The sequence below is a fragment of the Arabidopsis lyrata genome, assembly GCF_000004255.2.
Source record: "Arabidopsis lyrata subsp. lyrata unplaced genomic scaffold ARALYscaffold_5, whole genome shotgun sequence".
Classification (NCBI taxonomy): Eukaryota; Viridiplantae; Streptophyta; class Magnoliopsida; order Brassicales; family Brassicaceae; genus Arabidopsis; species Arabidopsis lyrata.
In genome coordinates this window covers 145073-165270 of record NW_003302551.1, presented here as the reverse complement: position 1 = coordinate 165270, position 20198 = coordinate 145073, and the positions used below count along the sequence as shown (strand labels likewise).

Genomic DNA, 20198 nt, shown 5'->3' with positions numbered 1-20198 from the left:
AGCAAATCTCAGTGGTCAAACTCAACTCCCTCCGTCGTGCTGATTAGTGCTGAGTCAAAGGCTTAGGGTTAAATAAAAAGTGTTAATAGGAAAATTTAAACAAAGGTTAAATAATTAGAGGAAGAGATAATGTTTGGAGCCTTGGTTGGTTCTTACTTGAACTTTGCTTCGTACGGCTTTACCTCACCGGAGCTTCCAAGGAGAAGACGACACTGACACAGGGATATACAGATTATGGCGCCTTTTGGCGGGAAATCTTTAGTGGACGCTGTTTCTGGCATCGGAGGGAATGGAGTTGGCCGGGCTCTGGCTGCTGTGGCCGCCGCTCTGTTGGTCCGCCTCTTCGCTGGACCCGGCATCGCTCTCTTACCTGAAGATGAGGCTGACGATGATTACGCTGAGACGGAAGACGGTGGTGGTGATTCGTCTCCGGGGAAAATTCGTCCGGTGACAATCCGTTGGAGGAACATCACCTGCTCGCTCTCCGATAAGTCCTCCAAATCGGTGAGGACATTTCTTCTCCTTTTGCATGTTCCGCAATACAGAAAACGCGCCTATATTAGTCTTTCCATGTAGCTGAATCAGAATTGGTTGATTATGTGACTCATCAGGTGCGGTTTTTGTTGAAAAATGTCTCTGGAGAAGCAAAACCTGGGAGGTTGCTAGCGATAATGGGTCCTTCTGGATCTGGGAAAACAACATTGCTCAATGTTTTAGCTGGACAGCTTGGTTCATCTCCACGTTTGCATTTGTCAGGTCTCTTGGAGGTCAATGGGAAACCAAGCTCCAGCAGAGCTTATAAGTACGTCCTATGAGTTTAATAATACAAAGTCTATATTTGTGTGAAACCTGATTATTATTTTTTTGGCTGATTTTCTTGCAAATGGCAGGCTTGCGTTTGTCAGACAGGAGGATCTCTTCTTCTCGCAGTTGACTGTCAGGGAAACACTTTCTTTCGCAGCCGAGCTTCAGCTTCCGGAGATCTCTTCTGCTGAGGAGAGGGATGACTATGTGAACAACCTCTTGCTCAAACTTGGTCTGGTGAGGTTTCATTGATCTCTGCATTTTTGGATTCTCTGGTGGTATATTGAAATCCTGGAATTATGTTTCTTGATCGTCTTTTGTGGCTCTCCAAAAGGTCAGCTGTGCAGATTCGTGTGTTGGCGATGCAAAAGTTCGTGGCATCAGCGGTGGAGAGAAGAAGCGTCTGTCACTTGCGTGTGAATTGATCGCTAGTCCCTCTGTCATATTTGCTGATGAACCCACAACTGGTAGATGCCTACTCTGTTTGATTCTAAACATTTTCATGGATTGGTTTTTAACGCTGATGAAATATTCATGTGGTCTTCAGGGCTTGACGCCTTCCAGGCTGAGAAAGTGATGGAGACCTTGCAAAAGCTTGCACAGGATGGACACACTGTGATCTGCTCCATACACCAGCCTAGAGGTTCGGTGTACGCTAAATTTGACGACATTGTGTTACTTACAGAAGGAACTTTAGTCTATGCCGGTCCTGCAGGGAAAGAACCTCTGACATATTTCGGGAACTTCGGGTTGTTTTTCTGAACATTTCTCCTTATTTATCACATGTCTCCATTTAGCAAGTGCTTTTGGATTATCCACTGACGACTGTTCTTCTGATCATTGAGCAGGTTCCTTTGCCCAGAGCATGTAAACCCTGCTGAGTTTCTTGCTGATCTTATATCTGTTGACTATAGCTCTTCGGAAACTGTCTACTCTTCGCAGAAGAGAGTACATGCTCTTGTTGATGCGTTCTCCCAGCGTTCATCATCTGTTCTTTATGCTACTCCCCTCGGCATAAAAGATGAAACAAAGAACAGCATGAGACCTCGCAGAAAAGCCATTGTTGAGAGAAAAGATGGTTGGTGGAGGCAGTTTTTCTTGCTGCTTAAGCGTGCATGGATGCAGGTATCCTCCTATCTATGCATGATCTGAAGAACTCTTTCTATAACATACTGGGCTTGAACACCTTCTCTGAGACTCTGACTTCCTGAAATATCGACTTACGGTTTTAAGAAGTAGCATGACATTTACGAATGAAGGAAGACTCTTAAGAAAGAGATATATGGGAGAATCTTGGAATTGTCCCCTTCTGTCATGTGACATTATTTTGAGCATTTAGTCTTTCTAAAAAAAATTCACCGACTCCATAGGCATCATAGAAGGGTCCTTGAATTGTATATACTATCTTACCTAGAGTTAGTAGAGCACCTTTTCTGATTTTCATATGACTCCATAGGCTTCTCGAGATGGGCCAACAAACAAAGTCCGTGCCAGAATGTCTGTTGCATCTGCTCTGATATTTGGGTCCGTTTTCTGGAGAATGGGGAAATCTCAGACATCAATTCAGGACAGAATGGGTTTGCTTCAGGTCTAACACATTTTGCTTTGCTATATACATCTCTCTTTTTTCTGTGTTGTTGAATATGTTTATATACTAAGCAATGATATCTATATACTTCAGGTTGCTGCAATAAACACGGCAATGGCAGCTCTCACAAAGACAGTTGGTGTCTTTCCTAAAGAGCGTGCCATTGTGGATAGAGAACGGTCCAAAGGGTCTTATTCTTTAGGCCCTTACCTGCTCTCCAAAACAATAGCTGAAATTCCTATTGGAGCTGCATTTCCTTTGATGTTTGGTGCTGTACTATACCCCATGGCTCGCCTTAATCCCACTTTGTCAAGGTAATTCCGAAGCTTTGTATCTTTTTGTTATTACTGTGGCCACAAGCTAAATGTTATTCACACGCCCTAACCTGCATGGCACTGATAAGCCATTCTCGAGCTTTCTCCGTGTATTTGACCAACCAATGAACACCATTGAGAAATGCACATGACAACTATGTCCCTAACAAATAGATTTTTTTGCCAGATTTGGAAAATTTTGTGGGATAGTGACTGTGGAGTCTTTTGCTGCTTCTGCAATGGGTCTAACTGTTGGAGCTATGGTCCCAAGCACAGAAGCTGCAATGGCTGTAGGACCATCTCTCATGACAGTTTTCATCGTGTTTGGAGGTTACTATGTCAATGCAGACAACACCCCAATTATCTTCCGTTGGATTCCTCGTGCTTCATTGATCAGATGGTGAATCACCTTACCCAAATTACTATACAGCAATGATGACCTTATTTATATATGTACTCTCTTAACATCCACTTGTCTTTGTTCAGGGCCTTCCAGGGACTCTGCATCAATGAATTCAGCGGCCTCAAGTTTGATCATCAGAACACTTTTGACGTCCAAACTGGAGAACAAGTAACAACTGGTTTTTGTTAAACCCCATTCATTGCCCGTGTCTTTGATGAGGTCATCAGAGGTTACATTGTTTGTGCAGGCGCTAGAACGACTGTCGTTTGGAGGAAGGCGGATAAGGGAGACGATAGCAGCTCAAAGCCGGATTCTGATGTTCTGGTATAGCGCCACATACCTTCTCCTGGAGAAAAACAAGCCAAAGTATCAAAAGCTTGAGCTTCTTGTTGACAATGGAGAAAGTGAGAATCCAGGAGTGCAGCTGGATGAAGCAGAGATTGATCAAGCAAAGGAACCTGAAGATGATGATATCAAGCAGCCACTTAAGGATCAAAGTCAAACATTGGATTCGGAAGATGAGCTTGACGAAATCCGTCCCTTTGTCCTCGAAGGTTTGTAAAATTGTAATTACTAATAATCCATCCAAAGGAATACTAAGAACAACACAGATAACTAAAGGTGAAATAAAGATCAATATACATACATACACATTTGTGATAACTAACTTTATTGCTGTTAGTTAATTGAGCTTAGTGGTGATAATGGATTTATCTCCATTTCTCCAGCAGGTAGCAAAGTGAGCGAATAAAAGAGTTGCTCCTATTACACCTCTCTCTCTCTGCCTTTAACCCCAATGTAAGAAAGACTCATCTTCGTTTCGTTAGGCTTCTTCTTCAACTATCTGATCTATTCTCTTGTTTTATCCGCAATAAATATAAAAACAAGTTTTAATTAGCACTGATTTTTCATAATTTAGTAAAGATTATTTAGGAGAAGAAAAAGTCTATTGCTTGCGGTGACTTTCCAAAAAAGTGCCGATCCAACCCAACTCAAACTTAGATTATCTGTATATACATTTTTGGAATACACTTAGCAAATAAATCCTGGAGTTTGAAAGTATTTACGAAGCAATGCCACTGGCATTAATTATTTAATTTCAAAAATTTAAATCAAAGATATTAATTACCAAAAATTTTTTAACATAATATTTTAACCATAACTAATCTTTTCCATAATATCGTAAAGATATTAATTAATTTTGACAAACCAATTTTTTTAAGTAATTCATTTTTTAAATATATTTATTTTAATGTACATTAATTAAATTATGGTTACTATTCGTTATTTGACAAACTCATTTTGCTATATTACTTATTATAAACCAAACTCATTTTGGCTATAAATAATTTGTTTAGTTATAAATTAGATTAACTCCAAAAAAACATTATTACCAAATATATAAATACTATTTATGTCTATGGAATAATATGTTATTTTAGATTATTATTATTTCATAAGGTTTCAAATATTATGAATATTTTAACTTTATAAGAATTTTAAATATTATTAATTTTAAACTTATAAGAAATTTAAATATTATAAATATTTAAATTTTATAAAACTTTTAAAGTATCTATAATATTTCAATTCTATAAAATATTTTATATATTAATAACATTTGAGCTCTATAAAAATTATAAATATATATACTATGGAGACAATTTAAAAGCAAAATTTTAAATTGACTCGAATTATATGTCTTCTAAATAAAATTATTATTAAAAAGAAAAATAACATGATGTTTAATTTCACGGGACGGGATTATATGGTGTGACAGGTTTGTGTCGATATTAATACGGAACGATATACTACGAGTGAAATCTTAGAACGTTTAAAGTATTTATAATATTTAAATTTTATAAAAATTTTATTATATTAATGATATTTGAACTCTATAAAAATTAAGAATATATATATTATGGGAGCCATTTAAAGAAAATTTTGAAATTGACTAAAATTATATATGTTTTATAAATTAAAATATTATAAAAAACAATAACAAAATAATGTTTAATTTCACGGGACATGATTATATGGTAGGACGGGGCGGTACTACTAGTGAAATCGTAGAATTAACTATCAAAATACAATTAATGCTAAACAAAACAAACAATATTAACAAAATAAATTTAACTTAAAATTTTAATTTTTAGTTATCAAAAATCGACCAACGGGTTTAATGCGGGGTAATATATATATATATATATATATATATAAGTACATTTAAATCAAACAAAACAATAGATAACTTTTAAAAAATTTATAGTCCCGCGGTGTACCGCGGGTGAAAATCTAGTAGTAAACTAATACTAATAACCGAATTAAATTCCCTAAATAAATAAGATACTAGTAATAAACACTTAAACAGTATTTAAGAAGCCGTCCATTGGGAAAAAGTCAAAGACACCATCCGTGACGTGGCGTCCGGTCCAAACATTCTCGAACCTTTACGACTCGTTGCCTGCAGATGGCTCTTTTTGTTTCTAGTTTACCAAAAAAAATTAAACCATAAAAACTTAAGGTCTTAACCCTTGCTGCTTTGTATAAATTTGTTTATAGTTTTGTGATCAGCTGATGTTATGTATATGATGGTGACTTTTGGACATGTAAGACAAATAAAAGTATCGAAACATACAATAAATTCTCCCATATATATATATATATATATATATATATATATATATATATTTTTTTTTTAAATATATATTTTATAAAAATCCCAAACTGGGCAGAGCAAGTAATTACATCGAGAAACAAACACGACTGCAAAACGGTGAGAAAAACCGACGTCGATGACCGGAAAAAGAGATCTGAGCTGCTACGGTGGATGGAAACACAAGGAAAGACGAATAGCTCCGGCGGTAACAAAGGAGACTTCTTTGCGGTTACGCTTCGACGCCGAGCACCTTGACCGGAGTTACCGGTTCCCGTCGCCGAGCTGTCGTCGAGGCAAACCTGAAACCCAAAATTTCCTTCCCAGAAACGCAACCTATAGACTCCCAACCCCTAACCCTTTAACTCCCATGCCTAGCTAGAAAAAAGGTTACAAAACGATCTCCCATAATTTGCTTAAACTTTCCAATTTAATTTAAATGTAAACAAGTAAGCGCATAATTAAAAAGGTCACCGACTTGTACGCTTTTCAGGTGCAATTACATAAACAAATGGGAGGTCAATTTCGCTATAAAGAATGGATATAGTATATCATTATATTGAGAGTTATTTAAATGGTTATTATGAAAAAGAGTCGTCGGCCTACGCATTATGCATATCATGTGCATTATTAATGGAGGGTTCTCAATTTCACTACACTTTCCGATTACCGTGTCTCCCAATCTAACAAGCAATAAGTTAACGTACCGTAGGCGTTTTCATAATGCATCAATTATAACTTCACGTTTCTTAATCATTAACATTTCTTCATTAATTGCGCTCTAAGTAATAGGATTAATTTTCCGACCGGTTACAAAAAGAATTTAACTTTTCAAGTGTGTTCCAAACCTAGGTCAAAAAATAAGCATGTCGAGTAAAAATCAACGTTGTCAAGCTGGAGCAGAAAGATTAGAATACAAACACGTAATCTAGAAACAAACCAGAGAGTGAAACTACAATAAAACATAGAATATCCATAGATATAGCAGAATTAAATGATATATCCATATACAAGTTGGTTGATTTGATGGTGAATAGTATAAGACGTGTAAGCAGAATTTAATAGAATCGCCGAAAAAATGACGTGGAGGTAAAGGAAAGTGGGTTCCATACCATTCATTAATCAAATTGCGAATGGCAACGCGCTAATCATAAACTATACTTTATCTTGATAAATTGTTTGATATTATATCATCCAAATAATTCGGTTATAAATACATTTCCAACTGTCCATTATCTTCTCCATCCCCTGATTCCAACCAACAACAACATTCCAAACTCACAATCTACAATACAATGGAGGCCACACTACTTTCTTCGCCGGCTTCGATTTCACCACTCCGATTCCATCCACTGGTTCTTTCTCAAAGAACAACCACTTCGCAGAAGAAGAAGACGATGACGATGAGCGTCTCTGCTTCTGGAAAAGACCATTACTACGGAGGAGGAAGATTGGTGGACGAGAACATGATCGTTCTTAGGAAACGTATCCACGAGATGAAGATGGTTGAGCGTAACTACGAGCCTCCTTCTCACTGGATGGATTGGGAGAAACGTTTCTACAGCAGCTACGACTCTGTTATCTGCGACTCCGTTGGTCTTCTTCAGAGCTTCCTCATGAACTCTCGCCCCAACGTAGCAATCGCAACGCTGCTTTTCCTCCTCGTCAGCATTCCCGTTTCCTCCACCGCGATCGCGTTTCGTCTTCTTGACCTCTTCCATTGGCTTCTCGCCGTCGCAACATCAGCCCTCGTGACCTGATCTCATTCTTTTTTTTTTCGTAGCTAGTTGCCTACAAATTCTTTATAAATATATATATATATATATATATATATATATATATATATATATTTCATTATGTGAATATATAGTTTTGTAAACCACCATATTCTTTTATTATTTATCTGATGATTTTTTTACATTAGCTTAAGCCTTAAGATATGTGTAAATTAAGTCTCGTTTGTTATTAATGCTTACATGGGTTTGTAATTTTTTTCTTGATGTGATGGAATGCTAGTAATCAAATATACATTCTAGTTATAAAAATGTTTCTCGATAAGGTAGGTAATGGAGTTTATAATAATACATTAGGATATGTTTTGGTCAAATGTATGTAATCATCATTTTGTTTTGTTGTTGAGAATTTCATTTTATGATTTGTTTTCCCTTAAAGGGAGGTGTAGGGCTGGGCTTTTAAACCGAACCGAATGTACCGAACCGAAACCGAAGCAAAAAAAAACGAATCGAATCGAACCGAAAATTTGAAAATAACCGAATGGATACTAAATTTGATAACCGAAATAATCGTAACTGAACCGAAATATTTCGGGTAACCGAAATACCCGAAATACAATTATATTTTCAAAATAATTAGTTATTTATTGACCAAATAATCAAAAAGACTTGAAAATCTATAAAAATAGTAAAAATACTCAAAAATAACCGAAAAATATCCAAAAATATTTGAAAATACTCAAAATAACCGAAATATCCGAAAATATCATAAGCAAAATAACCGAATGGATACTAAATTTTAAAACCAAGAAAACCGGAACCAAACCGAAACCGAACCAAAATTTCAAAATATCCAAATAGATACTAAATTTTAAAACCGAAAGAACCGAAAACCGAATGGACAGGCCTAAGGAGGTGAGTGGACAAAGGAACGGCGTCTACAGTAGCTCCTTTTTGGGCCCAACAAGGTTGTGCGTTGTCCCAAATTTTCTTTCTTATATTGACCCCGGTAATATCCGCCGTCACGCTTTCTAATTTTTATAGCTCCTTCCATAATTTAAAACGTTAATTCTTTAATTACGTAAAAATGAAAAAATATTTTGGGAATTACTGACTTTGGGAATTTATAAAAAACGAAATTTCGGTTAATTCATGTAAATAAGGATAAAATAATAAGGGACAGAAATAAAAATAAAACCCGAAAGATTCGTTTCTTGAAAGTGAGAGGTGTTGTTGTCTTTATTCGTTTGTTCTCTCGCACAAACACAAACCCTATCTTGTTCTTCTTCGTCTTCAGTCTCCTCCACTTTACTTTGTTTTATCTTTTCTCCGCCACCACACAAACACATTCTTTCTTCTTTCTTCCTTCTCTGTAAGTTGCATATTTCTCACGCTATTCTTCATCTCTATACATATACACACACATTTCATTCGACCTTCTCTATTCATTTTCCCTAATTTCTCAAATCTTATCTTTCCCCTCATTTTTCCCGTCGAGGGTTCCTTCATCTGCAATTTCACCAAATTCATCTCTTAGTCTTGTCCAATTTTCGATTTTTTTTTATCGGTCGGGATTTTGAAATGGCGCTTGCGTATGATCCTCTCTTCATTGCATCGGACAAATCTTTCTCCGCCTTTGATGTAGCCTCACCGCCACATCCCATGATTTTAACCCAAGACGAGCTCAAACGCATCGCCGCTTACAAAGCCGTCGAATTCGTCGAATCCGGCATGGTCCTCGGCCTCGGTACCGGCTCCACCGCCAAACACGCCGTCGACCGCATCGGCGAGCTTCTCCGCCAAGGCAAACTCGAGAACATCGTTGGTATACCAACCTCGAAGAAGACGCAGGAGCAGGCTCTGTCTCTCGGCATCCCTCTCTCTGATCTCGACGCACACCCTGTCATCGATCTCTCCATCGACGGCGCCGACGAGGTCGACCCTTATCTCAACCTCGTGAAAGGCAGAGGAGGGTCTCTGCTTCGGGAGAAGATGATCGAAGGAGCTTCTAAGAAGTTCGTGGTCATCGTTGACGAGTCCAAGATGGTGAAGCACATCGGTGGAAGCAAGCTTGCTCTTCCGGTGGAGATAGTGCCCTTTTGCTGGAAATTCACGGCGGAGAAGCTCCGGAGTCTGCTGGAAGGATACGGGTGTGAAGCGAATCTCCGAGTGGGAGAGAAAGGTAAGCCCTTTGTGACAGACAATGGGAATTACATAGTGGATATGCATTTGGAAGAGGATATGGGAGATTTGGGAGCTGTGAGTGATGCGATTCTGAGGCTTCCAGGAGTAGTGGAGCATGGAATGTTTCTGGATATGGCTTCGACTGTTATCATTGCAGGCGAGCTTGGTGTTAAGATCAAGCACAAACAACACAACACCTCCTCTTCTTAGTTGATTTTGGCCTGTTTTGTATTAGGAGATAGAGGATTATGGTTTGCTGCTCTATGATTTAGATGATATGAGATAGGTTTTGGATGATGTCACTGTGAGGAGGAGATATGACTGACTTTTCACGGAGTTTTGGATTGCATGACATTGTCACCATCATCATCAATCTTGCCTTTGAGTTTGAATGCTTTTCTTTTTTAACTACTGGGCTTGTGTTGGGCTTTTCTTCTTCTGTTAAAATATCATAGTTGATTCATAGGCTCAGTACTACATTCTCAATCTTAAATCATGATCTTTTCTTTTGTATCGTCAAAAACATGCATCAGGCAAAAACGATGGCACTAAAACTACTAGAATCGGCAAATCGACATACTAGAAGATAGTAAACACCAATTTGGGTACTCCTACACTACTAATGCACAAATTTGTTTAACTAGTCCGGCAAAATAAAAATGAATCAAAATATAACTAGATAATATAAAGTATCATTAGTACAATCCAAAATCATAACCATCCTCTTCCTCTTCCTCTTCCACTTCGTCTTCATAGAATTTCTCATCTGTGTTCATCTCGTATGCTGCTTCTTCATCTTCAACAATCTCATGCTCTTCCTTCTTCTTCTCTGTAACTGTCTCGGTTCTCGGTTTCTTCTGTGACTTCTCCGCTGGCTGAAAGAAGAAACAAGAACAAAATTGTATAGACCTGAAAGTGATGACAACTAAGGAAACGAGAAGAGAGGATAATAAACTTACCACATTATCTAAGAGCTCGTCCAAAAAATCGCAGTTGATTCCACTGAGTCTCTGTATAAGACTCAAAATCAGAAACACAAGAAAACTCCAAACGTTCTTCTTCAAAAGATACAATACTTTTACCTTTCTCTTAACTATTCTGCGAACTGCTTCCATGGCTGTAGCTGGTGGAGGCGCGTTCTTTGCTTCCTCAGCACGTTTTTGTCGCTTTTCCTTTCTAGATTTCGCCACAGCTTCAAGATTCACCTCAAGATAGTCTCTGTTATCTAATTCCCATGAGATCTTCGTCATGAGCTTTTCGTCCTCGTTGAGAAAACAGCCATCCACCTGGGACACAGTGAAATATTATGACCAACCATCAAATGTAAAGTGAGAAACTGTTGTAAGGAAAATAGACTGAAGAGAGTTTTTTCCATTTCATGTTCCCTCTTCGAGGTTAAACATTCTATTTAGAATCTAGAGGATACAACACAAGGAAGCAAAATTATTGCCCACCTCAGCATCACCATCGAGGTCAGAAAGATTGCCTGATTCATCCGGAGCTTCAGCATCCCAATCTGTTTCTCCTTCACTTTTCTCTGAGACACAGCACAAAAACAAATTCTCAAGAGCTAAACAATAGCAAAATATAAAATTTCGATAGTTGTTCATGGTGGTTTAAGCTACCAATTGCTCCCTCGTTTTCTTCTCTAGCTGCTTTTTCCATTCTCTCTTTCTCTGCTCGCTGGAAAGCAGGAGGATCCGACCCACCAACAACTCCACCAGAAATTTTCATGAACTGCCGGAAAATTTTGGAAGCATCTGATTGTCAACTCTCGGAGCCATTTGTCGCCAGTTGCATAAGCATCACAAAAATGTTAAAAAAACTAAGTCCGGAGACTTACAGCATCGTGACAGCTCTTACATAATCCGAAACCAAAACGTTTTAAATCCTTATGCTTACAGTTCACTACTCCTTCGTCAGAATTTGGTCTTGGGCTAAAAGGTTTTTCACGCAATATATTTTCGCTTTTATCAAGCTCATCAACCTAGACAAGCAAGTACAACAATTGAAAAAGAATCAACATACAATTAACAAGTAATATGAGGCAAAAAATTGACAACATCTAATTAGCGAATAACTAACTCTACAACTAGAAACGATTTGTAACATAATCCTGCAAATGAAATAACTCACAGTTAAACTTGCAGCCTCGGTATTAGCAAACTCATCCAATCTTTTGGTTATTGTTGCTTCACACATATGCACAATTTTTGCCTGAAAAATATTTAGAAAACACATCGAATCGAAACATCCTTGCTATCTCATCTTATGACAATATTCTCTTAAAAAGCTGAAATCATATTCTTACAATATCTGCCCTAGAGCACATGATACCATGAGAAAGTGCAGCTATGTAAATTGCTGCTCCACATATTCCACTTGGTTTCCGGCCGGTCTGCAAGCCAATAAATAACTCTAAGACAAAGAACATGTAGGCAACTATCCTTTTAACAATAAAAACACACCTGCATCCAATCTCTCTTCATACTAGATATAATGTTTGTAGCCGTACCCAAGACCTTATCCAAGACATTTTTTGCTATATTGTGTGCACCTTTCAATAAGTCTGCAAGTATTTAATGAAACAAGAATTTGATATAACTGTTTTGTATTTTGACTAAAATAGAATGTTCTGCATCAATCCGATAAAGAAAAAGAATGGGAGCCAAAAGACGACATACTTACTGTTCATGAATTGAGGAATGAAGATTGAAGGATCAACAAGCTCCTCATAGTTCCCGTTTTGCACAAGGTAGAACATTTCACAGAGTTGCAAGTACACAGAACCTAACTCGTAACTAGACATGAAACCAATACCAGCATTACTCGACTCTGCAGTAGACTTAACAGGTAATTAGGCTATCAAATAAAGAGAAAAGTAGTACGGGGAATAAAAACAACTCAACTTACACGCTAACTCGAAGGTAGCTTGAAAAATCAATAAGTAGAAACGGAATTTTCTTTTCTCTACAAGTAAAGAAAGTATTTGGTTAACATAAATCGAAATAACGCATCACTCGTAACATAACTCAGCATGATATATGAGGGAAAGAAATATGTAAGTAGGATTACTAAGATTCTAACCTGCAAGTCAAGTAGAGACAGGAAGACTGTACAAGTTCAGTTCTGCGCCCTTTGGTGAAGTTTTGTTCAGTTGCCATCTTCAGAAGATAAATAAAGTTAGACGGTGTAAGAATCCTGACAGAGTGATTAATATTGAGACGATATGTAAAACCTAAACATACTTCAAAGAATCGGGCAGCCGTGTCAATCACATCATCTCTTTCATCACCAATTCCCAAGGCATCTTTCAAATTCCTAAACTCATCTCTAGCTGCCAACAAAGGTAAAGAGTCTAACAACGCAATGACTTTTCAGAGAGTCACATGGCCTCAAGTTTGGCCGGATGTAAAAAAAAAAAAGAATAAGGAGTAAGGCTAAAAGATGAGCCAGTGAATGTGTGCAAACTGGCAAGTGGTAAGATCAAATCGATAATAAACGAAAGCTGAAGACTAGATCATGTATCAGTGGCACTATTTAGGCCAACAGTGAACAGAAAGTCTTATACCTATTCTAAATCTTCGTACACGTGAGCTTGGAATCCCACTCTGAACACTCGTCACTATGTTACCTGACGCTTGGCTCTGCAGGCACAGAAATAATTTCATAAAGATGGAGGTAAGGATCAAGTTAGAAAGGCAGGCACGAGTATATCTAAGTTACTCACTAGACTGTTGTTAAAGAAGAAAAAAGTTGCTAACTTGTCAAACAACCAATCTTAGAAGAGATGATTTGACAAAAACAAAATGCTCTAATCTTGCATCCTATTGATGGAGGAGCTTTGAGTATACATACATACCTGTCCAGCCGCATTCTTAACGAATGTAACTTCATCAGAAAAATTGAAGTTTTCCAATATCCTCCCACATAAATCACATGCCCTACAAAAAAAGAGCACAAAGCTCATCATCATAACCCTCGGAGCTATAGAAACCGAAAGTTTAAAATTGAAAACACTTACAAACCACCGTCGAAGGGGCGAATTCCGGGAACATTCTTCGCACAATGGTTACACCACACCATGACCCCTCTCAAGTTAGCTAATAAAAACTCAAAGACATGGCAGATACGGAGAGATCTGATTATTTTTGGAGAAAAGCTCTCTCCTAAATTCTAGTTATAGTCATCCTCCTACTCAACATCATCAACACAAACTAATCCAGGCTAAACATCTACTTTTCTTACCAGAAATTCGGAAAGGGACGACGAAACGACAAGAGTTCAATAAGTTGAGGAGGAGACTCAAAATATTGTATGGCAACGAGCTCGAACCTGAAACCTTTCAAAGGGAGATATGAGGAGCCTTAACCGCTGTGCCACAGGGAGATATTGGAAACGACTGCCTCTAAATTCTTTTATATCTGTGATGCTTAAAACCCTAGCTTCATCAACTTTAGCCATGGGCCGGGCCTTAAGAGGAAGAGGAAGAGAAATAGAGACACCAACAAAAGCGTGGGAAGTCGATACAACACATCCCTTATTTGTTTTAAGCCCATTATTAGGCCCATTGATAAATCGGATTTGGCCCATATTGAAACATCTCGATCTCAACCAAAATACACAAGTTTAAATCGGCAAATGCTTCTTCGGCGTTAAAAAATCAACAAAAAACTGATTGTGGTTAGTTATCAACCGGTCAAATGATGGCACACCTCATTCCACCGTGTCATGCAATAATCGAACAAAATTTGGTGGTTTTTGTGAATCACTCTCATAGCTTTGTATATTAGTAGTATGTATTACTCTCTTTTCTTTCTTTCATCCATAACATACTATTGATTGTTGTCAATTTCATCTTATTTGTTTGTTGATCTCTGACCATATATATATATATATATATATATATATATATATATATATATTAATTAGTAATGAAATGGCCATGCGTATATGTTATGCACACATGTACTATATCATCTACGGACGGATACGTCTCCAATGATAAATGATATTTTGTTTTGGTATACGAAGTAAAAAAAAACAACCGTAAGATTCTCGAATCTATTACTCCATCTCTTTGCTTCATCTCCAAACACACATAACTTTATTTATGACCTGACTGAATAATTCGGAAAAATCAGAGAGAAAGAAAGGAAGCTTTTGTTAGCGTCAGAAAAAACTAAATACGATTCTCTTCTTCTAAGTCTCCTTTTTCTTCGCTTTTCCACTTGTTCTTCTTCTTTCTTTCTTTCTTTCTTTCTTTTTCGACAAAAGCAGAAGAAAACGCTACAAAGCTCTTTTGCTCTTCTCCTAACTTTTGGGTCTGCCTCTCGATTCTTCCTCTGTTTTCGCTTTCTTTTTGTTTGTCAATTTCCCTTTCCATTATTTGTCTTGGTGTATTCTTGATTCATTCAAAACTTGTTTAATTTTTTCCTCATCCGGGTAAATTCAGATTCCTAGATTTAACTCTCTTTTTTTCTTTTTTTCCTTTTTCTGTAGCGGCAATTTATTTATTTTGTTGCAAAACTCGACTCGATAAACTTGTGCAGTTTAATTTGGTCAAAAGAAAAGAAAAATTAATATATATAGTTTGTACAGCTTATTGTGTTCTGGTAACCAACCAGGTTTGGTTCAGCTTTCACCTAAACCACCATCCATTAATACCATTATAGCTCTTTCAATTAATCCACAAAACTGTTTTCCTTATTTAAGTCGTTTGATCTCATCAATGTTCAAACTCTTTCTTCATCAATTCGCTCGCAGCTTCTAATTCACATGTTTATATATGTTGCGTATGGAATCTCCTTAGCATTGAATGCAAATGCTGACCCCAATCCATTATTTATCATTTCGCAGCTAATAGGGGAAGAATAAACAAGGATTTCTTCAGCTGCAAGCAAGTTTCTTTCTTTACCGTGAAACAGAGAACATGGGAGATCATTTCGTGCTGCTGGTGGATCGGTTGATAACAGAATCCACTATTGAGGCTGCCATTCAGAGCAGGAACCAGATGTTGCAAGCCAATTTACCCGTTGAGGAATGTACAATCTTGGACGAGAAAACACTTGAGATGCTGCGTAACGGAGATTTGTCAATGGCTCAGTGCAGGATTTGTCACGACGAGGACTTGGATTCAAACATGGAGACTCCTTGTTCTTGCAGCGGCAGCGTCAAGGTAAACACAATTAGAAACATTCGTTAGGAGAACATTGGTTTGATCAATGTTGTTGTTGTTGGAACTTGGCAGTTTGCGCATCGGAGGTGCGTACAGCGATGGTGCAACGAGAAAGGTGATACCACCTGCGAGATTTGCCATCAGGTCTCCTCCTTCTCCTTCTCTCTTTCTGTTTTCCTTGTGAATGAAATCTGATTATGTTTTGTTCAGGAATTCAAGCCGGATTATACAGCGCCGCCTCCGTTGCTAGAGTTGGGTCATGTTCCTCTCCATTTCAGGGGAAACTGGGGAATCTCTCAACGGGAGCATCGTTTCATCACAGTTGTACCTGCTGATTCAACTTTCATCGATCAACAATATCCTCTTTCTTCCACCACAAGCTTCATCTGTTGCCGTTCCCTTGTTCTCATCGTACGGATCCTCCTCTCTTTTCCCACCAAACCAAGACTTTGATGATGTCTCTTTACTCATGTTTGTGCTTGTAATCTGCAGTTCATGGCTCTTCTCATTCTCCGGCATACCCTCCCCTTAGTCCTCTCTGGATCAAACCTCCATGTCTTCCCTTTGTTCACGGTCAGCATTATTATCATCTCACAACAGATTCAAGGGACTAATTTGAATGAACGAACCCTAACTGTTATTTTTGGTTTTCAGTTGTTATTTCTGAGAGTACTCGGAATCATGCTACCCATCTACGTTGTCACCAAAGCAGTCGCCACCTGCCGCCGCCATCCTCAGACCTTAGACACCTCTCACTCTGATGATTCATCATCTGATGAAGAAACAGATTCATGGCGCTTGCCTCAAACTCAATCTTACATTATAGGCGTACGATGAGCACTCTTCTTTTCTTTCACAGACATACACACAAAGTCAAATGACACTGTAAATAATAATTTCTGGCTTATACATGTAAAATGTTGGATTGATTCAACAGATTGAAACAAAAAAGGTATCTCATTAGGAAAGCTCTCTTCTCAAGTGTTTTCCCAGATATGCAATGCAGATAGACAAAGACTCGTCTTGAATTCATACACAACAACTAAACCATATGGTCGGATACAAAATTATAAACCATTATAAAGATTCCTATAAAAGATCCCAACATTCACAAGTGTCTCTCTGTGTGTGTATCCCAAAATTCGAGAGAAGAATCTGGACTATCTTTCAAAATCAGAGACAAAAGTTACAAGGAAAGGACCTGCAGGAAGCGACTTTGGGATCTCAACTCCAAACAAGAGCCTTTGTGTTTGTTGCCTGTAAGTTATGAAAACATCAAGAGCTTCTTGTAGTTTAGTTTCACCTTCTCCTCGGCCTGAAAAGAAAAGATTGCCACAAGTGGTAAGAAAACAGGAGTTGGTAGCTACCACTAGATTTAAATAGATAGATTAGATGGAAATCATACTTGCGGTTCTTCTGCTGTGTCCTCCAGTAACAGGCAAGCGCCCCAAATGCACAGCTGGCAATGGCTATTGCCAATGCTGCTCCAATCGGCACAACCAGAGCGTTGGTGGCCCCTGTCAAGTCTTCAGTGGCTGCGACGGTCTCTTCCTTGCTCCCGCTGACACTCTTTTCCTTGTAAAGGGAGACGAGCTTAGGCCCATAGTAGTTCTTCAAGAACTTGTAGACATGGTCGTGGTCCCACTCTATGCTTTTCTGGTTACTTGAGAGATAACACAATGGGCAAAGCTCTTTTGGTGGCCATATGATCTTGGGGAACTTAGGGTCACCTGTACCAAGAGAAGCTTCGTCCTTCATGAGTCTCTCGTTGACCTTGTTGTGTGTGCTCCACACCCACAATACGAAATCACGTGCCTTTTTGAAAGGGGTTTTGACGCTGTCCATGAAACGCATGCATATGTGGTTTAGTTGAGCAAATACCGCAATTAATCGAGCTGTGAGTTATTATTATTTTTTTACCTCAAGCACATGTCGTTGAAATGCAGGCGGCATTCATCACACATGAAGAAGTTGTTGACGAAGTCGCATATTGCCGTGAATGCAAAATGACTTTCTCCATCCTCAATTCTCACGGAAAGTGAATGCATCAGAACCCATAATCCACAGCTACAGTCAAGCATTCAAGGATTAGTTCAGTAAACTGAATTGAAGTATCATGGTATGAAGTTTAAAAAGGAACTACAGTACCTGAATCCACGAGTATCGTTCTTGCTGCCACGGCAAAACATCTACCAAATATGATATTAGGACTATCAGATCTCTAATGTGGATATACAGGAAAACAGTAATAGACTTGGTTGCTAGCACTCACGTAGTATCCACGCGGAACATCCTTTCCACAAATAGGGAAATTCCCCAGGGTATCGTTCCCTCCAGATTTTTCGTAAGAGCAATTTCCAGAAGGGCATAAATCATCATAGTTCACTAGAATTTCTGCAGCTCCTCTCCGACACCTATAGAATATAAATTGCACAATTAGTGTGGAAAAAGAGGGTTACCATCGGAATGCTTGTGACAGCATTAGGATAATGAGACTTTAATTTACCTCCTGGAAAGATGATGTGCTGCTAGAAGCTGGATAAATCTTAAAAATGAAGCACCTGTTTCAGATGACTTAATGGCCTGTACACATCATGAAACTACTTATAAATTAACGAAACTGAGCGAATGGAAGAAGGTCACAAACATACACAAAAACCATACACATCTCTCTACCTTATGTGCTAAAATGATATCAAACGCTTCTGCGGTTGCTTCCTCGACGTCATACACAGCCTGAGAAATCTGAGGCAAATCAAACCCGATTATCTTAAAGCTTTTTAATCTTAGAAAAAACGCTAATAATCTCAGTAAAGTTAGGTAGAGATCAGTCTTGATACCTGGTTGTAGTTGGTAATATTGGACAGGGCATGTTCGTTTTCGAATTTCTGATCATCCAAGCCATAAGAACTGCAAAATATTGAGAAACAAAACAGAGTAAGTAAGATGTGATATTGGCAAACTCGGTAAGGAAAATTATAGATACACTTCAAAGATGGAACATAGTTTGAATATGTTAGATATATTTCGAGCCAATGCAGAAGATAAAAGTCCGGTGCATCTGTGGCACAAACCTGCCAATCTGCTTGTTAATCCAGTTGAGCAAACGCTCAGCAGTGCGGCCATCATCAATAACAAGTATCTCGCTTTTATCCTTTTTAGGTTCCCAACTGCCAGAGACAAACTTTATAGGAGGACCCCAAAAGAGCATTGGATAGTGAGAAACAGAGAACTTGTCACAGAGGTTGGTATTCGTCTGCGCTGCCAGGGAAGTCATTAAATGGACCGACTTAGCATCAGAAACAGTGAACCAACACAACTGAACATCACTGATAGATAAATTAGGAGCATAGAGTAAGAACCTTCATTGCACAATCAACTCTAGTCATCAAAACGATTCCGGGATGTATTGCATCTGGTCCATTGAAGAGCCTTGCGACCTTCTCGTAATGAGGCTGCAGAAGAGTAACAATTTAGGCAACGGAAATCTCCCGAGTAAAACGCGTGGAATAACGAAAGATGAGGCTTTGAATAGTTGTTACCTTGTAGTTTCTACAGGCAGGACACCTAGAATCAAGTGAAACGATACACATATCAGTGGAAATATAAAGACTTGTAGTAGCAATAAGCACACGAATAGGATCATAAAGCTAAAATCTTTTCCGATAAGAAGAACACACTTGCAAGAGAATTCAACGGTAGATCCAGCACCAAACATTAGGTAGATAAAGGTGCAAAACCCACCAACCAAAAGTGGAGATTTAATACAAAAGCAATCGAAGAACTGACCAGTGAGCGAAGAATTCGACGACGGCATACTTGGCAGGGGTGTCTTTAAGAACTGAATCGAAGTTGGTAGTGTTCAATTCAACAGCTTTGTCTTTTTGATCGGCGATTTCCCGGAGAATCAAGCGCGAGCCCGGGGAAGAAGAAGAAGCGGCGATTACAAGGCCGGCGAACAAAAGCAGATGCACCAAAGACATCAAATCCAATCGAAGCGCCCTGTTGAAATACGAACCCTCCTCTCAGATTTCAAAGTTTCGTTTCTTCTTCTTCTTCTTCTTCTTCTTCTGAGAGATCTACAGACGAAAGCTTCCCTCCTCTTCTTTTGAGAGAAATGAAGAAGATTTTTGATATACAAGCTCTGGAACGACGTCGCACATCTCTTACCCACTGTTTGAACTCCGTTACTGTTTTATAATGGGCTTTATTCAGACAACACTTTGGGCCCAATTGTGCTATCTTTCAAAGATCACCTTATTCAAACACTAATCATAGTGCTAAATTGAGTAGTAAATTCCCAACTTTATACCCCTCCAAAATGCTTCCTGTATAGTC

General features: G+C 38.4%; 6 protein-coding genes across 8 annotated transcripts; 4 read left to right on the top strand and 2 right to left on the bottom strand.

The window, feature by feature from the left end:
* The first annotated feature begins 113 nt into the window (after positions 1–113).
* On the top strand, positions 114–4006 carry LOC9312810 (ABC transporter G family member 7). 2 transcript variants are annotated; one of them, XM_021025630.1, is made up of 12 exons: positions 114–504; positions 612–802; positions 891–1041; positions 1139–1271; positions 1352–1553; positions 1653–1929; positions 2261–2392; positions 2486–2706; positions 2894–3106; positions 3193–3277; positions 3357–3663; positions 3841–4006. In XM_021025630.1, exons 1-12 carry the CDS (start codon positions 235–237, stop codon positions 3858–3860), a joined length of 2202 nt encoding a protein of 733 aa, XP_020881289.1. In that variant the 5' UTR covers positions 114–234; the 3' UTR covers positions 3861–4006. The 2 variants fall into 2 exon arrangements, with proteins under 2 accessions (XP_020881289.1, XP_020881288.1); XM_021025629.1 differs by having other exon boundaries at positions 3838–4006.
* A 2646-nt stretch (positions 4007–6652) lies between these two features.
* Positions 6653–7591, top strand: LOC9311136. The gene has a single exon (XM_002876695.2). The coding sequence runs from the start codon at positions 7061–7063 to the stop codon at positions 7523–7525; it is 465 nt and encodes a 154-aa protein (XP_002876741.1). The 5' UTR covers positions 6653–7060; the 3' UTR covers positions 7526–7591.
* A 1022-nt stretch (positions 7592–8613) lies between these two features.
* LOC110228369 (probable ribose-5-phosphate isomerase 2) lies at positions 8614–10148 on the top strand. The gene is made up of 2 exons (XM_021025627.1): positions 8614–9901; positions 9955–10148. The coding sequence occupies exon 1, from the start codon at positions 9080–9082 to the stop codon at positions 9890–9892; it is 813 nt and encodes a 270-aa protein (XP_020881286.1). The 5' UTR covers positions 8614–9079; the 3' UTR covers positions 9893–9901; positions 9955–10148.
* Positions 10149–10225: 77 nt separating this feature from the next.
* LOC9312809 (transcription factor IIIB 60 kDa subunit) lies at positions 10226–14582 on the bottom strand. The gene is made up of 17 exons (XM_002875021.2): positions 13931–14582; positions 13707–13785; positions 13545–13626; positions 13254–13329; positions 12931–13019; positions 12770–12846; positions 12596–12652; positions 12371–12483; positions 12151–12251; positions 11994–12080; positions 11819–11899; positions 11526–11669; positions 11308–11419; positions 11137–11219; positions 10765–10968; positions 10642–10692; positions 10226–10557 (listed from the first exon to the last, which is right to left on the bottom strand). The coding sequence occupies exons 2-17, from the start codon at positions 13766–13768 to the stop codon at positions 10378–10380; spliced, it is 1599 nt and encodes a 532-aa protein (XP_002875067.1). The 5' UTR covers positions 13769–13785; positions 13931–14582; the 3' UTR covers positions 10226–10377.
* Positions 14583–14682: 100 nt separating this feature from the next.
* LOC9311135 lies at positions 14683–16832 on the top strand. 2 transcript variants are annotated; one of them, XM_021026866.1, is made up of 6 exons: positions 14683–15006; positions 15542–15860; positions 15933–16004; positions 16071–16271; positions 16353–16433; positions 16515–16832. In XM_021026866.1, exons 2-6 carry the CDS (start codon positions 15615–15617, stop codon positions 16695–16697), a joined length of 783 nt encoding a protein of 260 aa, XP_020882525.1. In that variant the 5' UTR covers positions 14683–15006; positions 15542–15614; the 3' UTR covers positions 16698–16832. The 2 variants fall into 2 exon arrangements, with proteins under 2 accessions (XP_020882525.1, XP_020882526.1); XM_021026867.1 differs by lacking the exon at positions 14683–15006 and adding an exon at positions 15013–15127.
* On the bottom strand, positions 16768–20153 carry LOC9312808 (sulfhydryl oxidase 2). The gene is made up of 12 exons (XM_002875020.2): positions 19650–20153; positions 19403–19427; positions 19223–19315; positions 18935–19116; positions 18701–18770; positions 18537–18605; positions 18367–18443; positions 18133–18274; positions 18009–18049; positions 17781–17927; positions 17266–17697; positions 16768–17175 (listed from the first exon to the last, which is right to left on the bottom strand). The coding sequence occupies exons 1-12, from the start codon at positions 19841–19843 to the stop codon at positions 17160–17162; spliced, it is 1488 nt and encodes a 495-aa protein (XP_002875066.1). The 5' UTR covers positions 19844–20153; the 3' UTR covers positions 16768–17159.
* Between the last annotated feature and the right edge of the window lie 45 nt (positions 20154–20198).

What these genes read in the sequence shown, in the direction of transcription:
- LOC9311135 (XM_021026866.1), top strand. Translation starts at nt 15,615, where the DNA reads ATGGGAGATCATTTCGTGCTGCTGGTGGATCGGTTGATAACAGAATCC. An exon ending in CCTGCGAGATTTGCCATCAG is followed by an intron (nt 16,005 to 16,070) that starts GTCTCCTCCTTC and finishes TGTTTTGTTCAG; the next exon opens with GAATTCAAGCCGGATTATAC. An exon ending in ATGTCTTCCCTTTGTTCACG is followed by an intron (nt 16,434 to 16,514) that starts GTCAGCATTATT and finishes TTTGGTTTTCAG; the next exon opens with TTGTTATTTCTGAGAGTACT.
- LOC9312808 (XM_002875020.2), bottom strand. Translation starts at nt 19,843, where the DNA reads ATGTCTTTGGTGCATCTGCTTTTGTTCGCCGGCCTTGTAATCGCCGCT. An exon ending in ATATTACCAACTACAACCAG is followed by an intron (nt 18,606 to 18,700) that starts GTATCAAGACTG and finishes GATTTGCCTCAG; the next exon opens with ATTTCTCAGGCTGTGTATGA. An exon ending in GCACATCATCTTTCCAGGAG is followed by an intron (nt 18,275 to 18,366) that starts GTAAATTAAAGT and finishes TATATTCTATAG; the next exon opens with GTGTCGGAGAGGAGCTGCAG.
- LOC110228369 (XM_021025627.1), top strand. Translation starts at nt 9,080, where the DNA reads ATGGCGCTTGCGTATGATCCTCTCTTCATTGCATCGGACAAATCTTTC.
- LOC9311136 (XM_002876695.2), top strand. Translation starts at nt 7,061, where the DNA reads ATGGAGGCCACACTACTTTCTTCGCCGGCTTCGATTTCACCACTCCGA.
- LOC9312810 (XM_021025629.1), top strand. Translation starts at nt 235, where the DNA reads ATGGCGCCTTTTGGCGGGAAATCTTTAGTGGACGCTGTTTCTGGCATC. An exon ending in ACAGAATGGGTTTGCTTCAG is followed by an intron (nt 2,393 to 2,485) that starts GTCTAACACATT and finishes TATATACTTCAG; the next exon opens with GTTGCTGCAATAAACACGGC. An exon ending in CCGTCCCTTTGTCCTCGAAG is followed by an intron (nt 3,664 to 3,837) that starts GTTTGTAAAATT and finishes CCATTTCTCCAG; the next exon opens with CAGGTAGCAAAGTGAGCGAA.
- LOC9312809 (XM_002875021.2), bottom strand. Translation starts at nt 13,768, where the DNA reads ATGGTGTGGTGTAACCATTGTGCGAAGAATGTTCCCGGAATTCGCCCC. An exon ending in TGTCTCTACTTGACTTGCAG is followed by an intron (nt 12,653 to 12,769) that starts GTTAGAATCTTA and finishes CTTTACTTGTAG; the next exon opens with AGAAAAGAAAATTCCGTTTC. An exon ending in CATTCCTCAATTCATGAACA is followed by an intron (nt 12,252 to 12,370) that starts GTAAGTATGTCG and finishes AAATACTTGCAG; the next exon opens with ACTTATTGAAAGGTGCACAC.